General features: G+C 41.6%; 1 protein-coding gene across 1 annotated transcript; it reads left to right on the top strand.

Moving 5' to 3' along the window:
• Positions 1-5,607: 5,607 nt before the first annotated feature.
• LOC141715039 (uncharacterized) lies at positions 5,608-7,301 on the top strand. The gene is made up of 3 exons (XM_074518527.1): positions 5,608-5,652; positions 6,024-6,655; positions 6,749-7,301. The coding sequence occupies exons 1-3, from the start codon at positions 5,608-5,610 to the stop codon at positions 7,299-7,301; spliced, it is 1,230 nt and encodes a 409-aa protein (XP_074374628.1).
• The last annotated feature ends 2,304 nt before the right edge of the window (positions 7,302-9,605 follow it).

Here is a 9,605-nt window from a genome sequence, read left to right on the forward strand (position 1 = left end):
ACGACTTTTTTTTTACAAATTTTCAAAAAAATATCGTTTAAAGGGTAAAAAACCTAAATAAAGGTAAAACTTTATATAAAATTTAAATTGTAAAATTTTATCGTTGGAAGATAAAAATGTAAAGAGAAATCATTCAAGGGTTTAAATGAAAAATATGTTAAACTTTAGGGGTTAAAGTGTAATTTAACATTGTTAATTTACTATATTTTCCCGGATTAAATGGTAACAGCCGAATAGTATATAATGTAATGCCAAAATTTATGTAAGGGTGCAAAGTGCATTATTAAAATAATAGTATCAAAATAACAATTGAAAAAAGTAAAGGGATGCGAAATGTAATATACACTCTATTTTCACTTTCACACAGGAATCGTGGGTGATAGTCAATAGCAAGCAAGTAGGGGGAGCAAACCTCGGATCGGTTCGGTTTTTAGATAAAATCGAAATCGGAACCGGAAGTCTTTGGTTTTTAAAATTAAAAACCGCAACCGCAATCGATCCATCGGATCGATTTCGGTTTTAAAAATTTCGGATCAGTTTATATCGGTTCCGTTTCGGTTGCAAAAGCAGTTAAAAAAATATATTACATAATGTCTAGGTATCGTGTACAAAGACGATTTTTCTTATATATTTTGTATTATATACTAGCAAACAAAGACGACAACCATCTTATTATACAGAACTGCATCATTTGTAGACTGCAAAAAATATCTTGAAAATAATAGAAACAAACATATATTACGAATAAAATATTTTACAGAACCATATGTAATGATGTAAATAGAACTTTGATTGTAATGCACGACGCTGACTGTTATTTCATTCTTTATCTTACTGCCTTAATGATGTACTGCCTTGATTATCTGAAATATATATATATATATATATATATATAATCGGTTCGATTCGGTTTTTCTCGGATCGGTTTGGACCTAAAACCGGAAAATTATCATCGGATCGGTTTTTAAATTTTTCGGTTTCAGATCGGTTCGGGTTTGTACGGATCGGTTTTTTGCGGGTTTTACCGGTTTCGGATCGGTTTCGGTTTTTGTTCGATTTTTTGCTCAGTCCTAATAGCAAGTGAATGTATTCTCAGAAGCGGATTAAGCTGCTAACGTTTAAGCGAAATCGAACCATAAAACGCTTCGATTTAATACTAATCGGATAATTAAACGTTTTTAAAGATTAAGCGACCTTATAAACGGATTAAGTGATTATTAAGCGGATTAAATGATCATTATGCGGTCAAACCGATTTTGATTTGTCAATTTTTTTATTTTAAATATCAATATTTATTTTAATAAAATAATGATCTTGATCAAAAAATTAAAAATATATAATTTTTTTTTAAAAAATTATGTTTATATTCTTAGTACTTTATTTATTTTCATTATTTTAATTTTACACATATTATTATTATATTTAAAATTTTAAATAAGTAATATTTATCCGCTTATAGATCCCGTTTAAAATTTATGTTAAATATTCGCGTAACCGCTTAAACGTTAAAATGTTTTCCCATCACTTAGGATCGATCTTTACTTTTTAGAACACCGAGGGAATGCAAGACTCTTCTTAAACTTAAAGAAGAGGCCGACTACAAGATCCAAAACGATCAATCTATTTTAAAATTTCTGGAAAATACTTTTAAATATTAATTTCGAACAAACTAGAATAATATGTAACAATAAATATGCGATAAATAGAAAGCTGAGATAGAAAGTTCTATATGGCAAACACATATTACGTTGTAACACACGGAGAAAAATGGGATAATTTGTTTGGTGCATATTGCATCAGCAAGAGTTTTAATAGCGATTGTACAAATAATCATAATCTTTGGAGGTTTATGTTGAATTTGTGAATTATTTTGCATTTGTGTCGATGTACTTCAATTTATTTCAGATTCTGAATTAGAATTGATATACTTGTGTAACATCCGATATCGATGGTTATTTTTTTAATTTGGATTTTGGACTTGGCTCATTTTAGAAAAGGAGTATGAATATAATCGGGTGGTCACTTTGTAATATCGCATGTAAATTTGAAAAGTATTATTTAGAACTCCAAATATAATCTCGGTAGTAAGTTTGTAATATCCTACATATATGCAGTATTCATCTTATTTTCAAAAAGATAAATTTAATTGATTGGTTGGTACTTCAAATATTATACTGATATGGATAGAAAATACATACTAAATATATATTAAATATCGCATTAATTATACTTGGATTTCTTGTCCGAAAAATCCAATAGAGACCTGTTTGGTCCAAACTTCATAGCAGGCCTGTCTAGTCCAAAACTTCGTAACAGGCCTATGACGGCCCAAACAACCAAGGCCCACCAACGGAGGTCGTCCAAGTCCACGAACCTGAGTTATTCACGGACTAGGCCCAATACGGCTGGAATAGCAGAGACATGTGTTTTAAACGGATTCAAAGTCCTCCATAGAGGGTTCTGGATATCCTTCCTCAAAAGGACTCCTAATCATCATCTAAGTTGGAGACTTGTCCACCAAGTCCCCCAACAGAAGTCTAACTCTAGACTCACCTCTATATAAAGGGCTCTACCCCTCAACCTAGAACTACGTTTTTGGCTTGATTCTCTACAACACAGAGATACGTAGGCATCTTGTAAAGATCGATAGTCCTGAACACAAGAGCAGCCATTAAAACTTGAAACTCACCAATCCTAGCATTATATATTAAAGTACTCAGGTTTTTATTCCACAACATTTTGCGCCGTCTGTGGGAAACTTACGACAACCATGGTGAACACACGGAGCAGAAACACTAGTGGGACAGACACTCTTGCCCCATCGCGAACAATCGCATCAGTGGTGGACATACCACCAGACTCAACTTATGCCTCCATCCAAGGAGGAACCCTAGTAGGGGCAACTGAGGCTCAGCCACAAGGGACGAATCCCCAACTTCAGCAGCTGCATGCACCTGTGAACTCTCAACCCCTTGGGTATGAGTACTCGACAATTGTGATTACTAACCCCCCTTACGGGATGCCTTTATACCCGAAGTTGGAGGGAGTGGACACTCTGGTAGGAGTGAAGCACAAGGGCGGACGCCCCAATATATACGTGACTTGGCTCCTATTCGAGATGATCAAGAATTCTCTGGACCTTATACTGAAAGAGACTCTGAGTCATCGTATGATGATGCTGCTCCAAGAAGGAGGCGTGCTGGAAAAGAGCCGATGGCTGACACTGAACAACGCTCCAGGAGCACTCAAGGGATGAATCCCCAAGATGTTCAAGAGAGGATCAGGGCTCATGAAGTAGAGATTCAAAGGCTGAAACAAGACCTGGAGACACATCTGGCCCCAAGACCCCCACTCGCTCCAAACAAGAAGGGCAGTTGCCCCAAGGGCTGATCCAAGTGATCTTATGCCCCTAGGAGATCCTGATGATCCAAATCCACCATTCACTAATGAGATAATGAATGCTCACATCTCAAGGAAGTTTAAGATGCCCACCATCAAAGCATACGATGGTACTGGCGACCCCGCCAATCATGTTAGGACGTTCTCTAATGCCTTGTTGTCACAACCCGTGAACGATGCTATTAAGTGTTGGGCCTTCCCTCAAACCCTATCGGACATGGCTCAAAGGTGGCAGAGTGTGCGAGAAAAGTTCAGCATCTCTCATGGGTATAGTCCAAGGAGCAAAGGAGTCCCTGAGAGAGTATCTGAATCGATTTACGAGGAAGGCTTTGAAGGTTCCTGATCTTGATGATAAAGTAGCTATGATAGCCCTGCAGCAAGGGACTAGAGACGAGTTATTTAAGATGTCCTTGGCTAAGCACCCTCCCGAAAGCATGCTGCAGCTCCAGGATAGAGACGGGAAATATATTAAGGTGGAGGAGAGTATGAAGAAGATAGCTGTGAATAATGAACCTACTGGGAACAAGAAGCGGAAGACGGATCATGAGTACGATGCCAAGGACAAGTATCCACGAATTGGAAAAAACTCGGACTCCTCCTCTTCTAAGAAGAATCAGCAACCAAGGTTCGCTGAATATGCAAGGTTGAATGCTCCAAGGAGCCAAATCCTTATGGAAATTGAAAAGGACAAAAACTTCAAATGGTCGAAGCCACTAAGGGGAGATCCCGTAAAAAAAGACAAGAGTCGGTACTGCAGGTTTCACAAAGATGTCGGTCATGATACTGACGATTGTAGGCAACCCAAGGATAAGATTGATGAGTATTTGATCTGAAGGGGAAAGTTTAGACGTTTCACCAAGGGTGAAGAGGCCGGAGGCCAAAAGAGAGATAATGATCGAAGAGATGACGATCGAAGGGGTAACGACAGAGATCGCAACCCACATCCTCGAGGGCCACTAATCAATATGATCTCAGGAGGACCTACAACAGCTGGTACTACAAGGAACTCCCGAAAAGCTTATGCAAGAGAAGTGATGAGCATAGTTGGAGAGCCATCTAAGCGTTCTAAGTCAGAGATGACGCTTGAATTTGGTGATCTAGACCTTGAAGGTTTGAAATTTCCTCTGGATGATCCTCTGGTTATCACTCCGATAATTGGAAATTGTCCTGTTATGAGGGTCCTAGTGGACAATGGAGCTTACGTGAATATTATGTTCCATGACACATTCATAAGGATGGATTACAATGATTCTCAGCTAACTCCGTCTGACGCGCCCATCTATGGGTTTAACCATGTGGAATGCAAAGTCGAAGAAGCAATATAACTTCCCGTAAGTATCAGGGAAGAGCCTAGGGAGGCCACACAGATGTTGAACTTTCAGGTTGTCAAGGCAGCCTCTACTTACAATGCTATCATGGGTAGAATAGGGATCCATGCTTTTAAGGCTGTGCCCTCAACCTACCACATGGTACTGAAGTTCCCAACTAAAAATGGTGTTGGAGAAGCAAGGGGAGATCAAAAGATGGCCCACAGTTTCTATGTTGCAGTACTTAGGCCCGATGGAACAGGGGGCAGGTCCTCCCCATAGAAGACATGGATGTCCGAGAGAATGACGAACTATGAGGAAAGCCAGCTAAGGACTTGGTCCCAATTCTCTTAGATCCCTTAGAACCAGAAAAGGTCACATACATTGGGGCATCTTTGGACAAGCCCTTGAAGGTTCGAATGATAACTTTCTGCCAGGAGAACAATGATGTATTCGCTTGGACAGCAGCTGATATGCCTGGGATTGACCCGAACCTTATAACTCATAGGTTGAACGTTGATCCAACTCGGAAGGCTGTAAAGCAAAAGAAGAGAACTTATGCCCCTGATAGGCTGGAGGCCATTAAACAAGAGGTAGAGAAGCTTTTAGAAGCTGGATTTATTGAGGAAGTACAATTTCCTGAATGGTTGGCCTACCCTGTAATGGTTAAAAGGCCAATGAAAAGTGGATATTGTGCATTGACTTCACTGACTTGAATGATGCTTGTCCCAAGGACGGTTACCCCCTACCAAGGATTGATATCCTGATAGATGCCACTGCTGGACATGAGATGCTAAGCTTTATGGATGGCTTTAGTGGTTGCAATAAGATTAGAATGCATAAGGATAACACCCCCAAGGTATCTTTCATAACTGACTTTAGTGTATTATGTTATCTTGTTATGGCTTTTGGACTTAAGAATGCAGGAGCTACTTACCAAAGACTGGTAAACAAGATATTTTCCCATTTAATTGGGAAGACCATGGAGATCTATGTTGATGACATGTTAGTCAAAATCCTAAGCAAGGCCGATCATATTAGTCACCTCAGAGAGGCATTTGAAGTGTTGAGGCACCACAAGATGATGTTAAACCCAACCAAGTGTGCTTTTGGCATTGGGTCTGGAAAATTTTTGGGTCATATGGTCTCTAAAAGGGGAATAGAGGCCAACCGCGATAAGTTCAAAGCCATCCTAGACATGGAACCACCACGCTCCATCAAGGACGTTCAGAAGCTGACGGGAAGAATCGCAACTCTAGGGAGGTTATCTCCAAGTCTGGAGACAAATGCCTGCCCTTTTTCAAAACCCTTAAGAAGGTGAAGGACTTTGAATGGACAGCTGAGAGCCAAGAAGCCTTTGAACAGCTGAAGAAGTACATGATTGAAGCCATGTTGTTGGCTACACCAAGTCCGGAGGACACTCTTTATTTATACATCGCGGTATCTGAACAACCCGTGAGTGCAATCCTCGTGAAGGAAGAGCAGAAGCTCCAGAAGCCTGTTTACTATGTAAGCAAGGTGCTCCATGGAGCAGAATTGAATTACTCCACCACAAAAAAGTTCGCACTTGCTCTCATCACAGCCTCGAGGACGTTGAGACCATACTTCCAGGATCACAAGATCGAAGTCCTGACGGACCAACCTTTGAGGAATATTCTTCATAGCTCGAAGGCTAGTGGAAGGCTCATCAAGTGGACGATTGAGTTAGGAGAATTTGATATCAAATACAAGCCTCGAACGACCATCAAGGCTCAGGCCTTAGCAGACTTCGTGGTCGAATGCACCATTAACGACCAAGAAGTCGGGGGGCAAGAGATAGTGACCCTAGAAGGAGGAGAGAAGGAGAATGATGAAGAAACAAATTTGAAAGAGTATTGGGTTCTCCATTTTGAAGGAGCGTCTAAAACAAAATCCAGTGGTGCAGGCCTAGTCTTGCAAAGCCCTGATGGGTTTATGATTGAATATGCTTTAAAGTTAGACTTCACGACTACGAACAACGAAGCAGAATATGAAGCATTGATAGATGGCTTAGGCTTGGCTAGAGCCGTGAGGGCCAAAAACCTGAAGGTCTGCGGAGACTCAAGACTTGTAGTTGCTCAATTTAATGGGGAGTTTGATGTCAAGGATGATACTATGGCCAAGTACCTGAGAGTCGTAAAGGGAATACTGACTCAGTTCGATGAATGGTACTCAGAACATGTTCCAAGAGAGGAGAACACTACGGCGGATGCCTTGTCTCAGTTTGCCTCATCTGAAATCAAGAATTATCCAAGAAGTATTCACTTCCAGGTCTTGAAGACCCCTACTATTCATGTCATAAATTTGATAGCACCGATTGGTGTGGCAAGCTGTTGGATAGACCCGATCAAGACCCACTTAGAAACTGAGTGGCTCCCCGACGATGTCCAGGAGGCACGCAAGCTGTCGATTAGAGCATTAAGATACTCATTGATTGAAGGCCTTTTTTGCAAAAGGTCCTTTGTTATCCCGTACTTGAAGTGCTTAAGAACTCTTGAAGCGGAAGAGGCACTCAAAGAAGCTCACGAAGGGATTTGTGAACAACACTTGGGGGCAGGGCTTTTGCTCACAAGATAACTCGGTTGGGGTTCTACTGACTAAATATGACAACCGATGCAAAGGCTTATGTGAAGAGATGCGATAGATGCTAGAGGCACGCCCTGATAGTACGACAGCCCCCAGAGAGGCTAACGTCGATCAACACATCCATCCCTTTTATAATATGGGGAATGGACATTCTTGGACCATTTCCTATAGCATCGGGACAGAGGAAGTTCATTGTGGTAGCCATAGACTACTTTACAAAGTGGATTGAGGCTAAGGTACTAGCCAAGATAACCACCAAGCAAATTATCCAATTCTTTTGGGAGAATGTGATATGCCGATATGGAATCCCACGCATCCTTGTCACGGATAATGGGAAACAATTTGATAATGCAGAGTTCAGAGAGTACTGCGATAATAACAGTATAGAACTTCGCTTCACCTCCGTTGCACATCCTCAGGCAAACGGGCAAGCGGAAGTTGCTAACAGAATCATCCTAGATGGACTTAAGAAGAGAGTTGAACGCTCGAGAAACACTTGGGTGGATGAGCTGCTGCCTATGCTATGGGCATATCGAACCACCTGCGAAGTGACAACTGAAGCGACCCCATTCATGTTGGCTTACGGAGCCGAGGCATTGGTGCCCCTTGAAATCATTCATGGATCCCCTGGGATCGAAGCTTATGAGCCAGAGACAAACGAAGAAGGCATGAGGCTCGCTCTTGATCTCATTGACGAGGCCAGGGATGAGGCCAACGCCCGCAACGCAGAGCATCAACGAAGAGCCTCCCTCTATTACAATAGACGGGTTAAAGAAAGGTTCTTTCAACAGGGATATTTGGTCTGAGGAAGATTGAGGCATCATGAGTAGGGGAGAGAGGAAAATTAGCCCTCAACTGGGAAGGACCTTATAAGGTCAGGAAGACACTGTGACGAGGATCCTACAAATTAGAGACCATGAATAGTGATGAAGTGCCTCGCACTTGGTATGCTTCAAACCAGAAGGTTTATTATATTTAGGACATTCACTACATGTTCCTAGTACTTAGTATTAAGTTTATGAATAAGGTCGACGAAACCATCTTATGTAAGGGTTGAATCCATTTCTTAGAGATTTAATCTATTTATGCAAGTTTATATCTATCATCTTGTCTACTAATTTATTTAAGTACGGACATCTAAAGAATGCGATTCTCGAAGGACCAAATGCCAAAAATAAAAGACAAGTACGAAATAAAATTAAACGTAGTGCATAGATAAAAGATCCCAAAGGATCATAAGTTAAAGTCTCGAAGGACCAATAAGTTACAGACCAATAAGGTTCAAATTAGAAAATTTTGAAAATAAAATCCACATACGGCAATCAAGACCATGCAAGGCCACATCATTCACTCATCAGAAGAGTCCTCCCCCTCGCCATCCAAGCCTTCCTCAGAAGAAGAACCACTGCTCCCTAAAATCGGCTCCCTCATCTTCCCTCGAAGGGCTGCCCTGGACTTGGGGCTACCCGAGGGGGCTTTACCTTTAGAGCCTGATCCGGAACCCGAGTGACTAGAGCTCGACTGGGGCCTCATGCGAGGAGTCGAGAGCACGAATCCGGAAGCTTTCCCAGATAGGTCCATGACAGACAGCTCCCAAGGGCAAGATAGAAGGCTTGGATCAACCATATCCGGCCGTACGCCTTGAGCGTCCTTGACGCCCCTATTCCAACCTATTGTCAGGTTAACAGGGCGCATCTCGTCATCGTGCTCATCCATCATCGTGGTGAATGTGGTGGACATGTGATAAGCAGCCTCGAGGTCTTTCCATTCCTTCTTCCTCTTCTCTTTCGAGCTAGCATATTTCTTCTTCATGATGATGAGCTTGCCCTCCACCTCATGGGCCCTAGACTCCCACTCCCCTGAGGAGATAGTAATCTGCTTCATGAAAGCCTACAATACATTATAGTCGCCTCTCATTTTGATGGATTGAGTAGAGGACGCTGCAAAATAGGCATTGGCCTGACAAAGAAAATATGAGTTTGAGCATAAAGGGCCTAGCCCAAAAGGAGTGATTCCTATAATATTTTCCAAGTTCTAAGAAAAAGAGAACTTAAACGAAAGTTTGCACAAGGAGATACATACTTGATAGAGGGCATGAGCTCCCAGCATCTTAGACTCGATGAGTTTATCACCAGAAGAGACGAACAAGAGGTCGGGAGGAGTAATGTAGTTCCTCGACCACTCGAGAGCAAGAGCCGGGTTGCCGAAAACGGAGTCGTTGGAAGAAATACCCCATTCGGGCTCGAAAGGGCTCCTGGAACTCCCGTAAAAATCCTTGGTCCTCTTAAGGCCAGA

Source organism: Apium graveolens, chromosome 3, assembly GCF_009905375.1.
Source record: "Apium graveolens cultivar Ventura chromosome 3, ASM990537v1, whole genome shotgun sequence".
Classification (NCBI taxonomy): domain Eukaryota; kingdom Viridiplantae; phylum Streptophyta; class Magnoliopsida; order Apiales; family Apiaceae; genus Apium; species Apium graveolens.

Excerpts from the sequence above, each read along its gene's own strand:
- LOC141715039 (XM_074518527.1), top strand. The coding sequence starts at position 5,608 with ATGGCTTTTGGACTTAAGAATGCAGGAGCTACTTACCAAAGACTG. Across the intron at positions 5,653-6,023 it reads GAGCTACTTACCAAAGACTG|GTGAAGGACTTTGAATGGAC; the intron begins GTAAACAAGATA and ends ACCCTTAAGAAG. Across the intron at positions 6,656-6,748 it reads GTCTTGCAAAGCCCTGATGG|AGCCGTGAGGGCCAAAAACC; the intron begins GTTTATGATTGA and ends AGGCTTGGCTAG.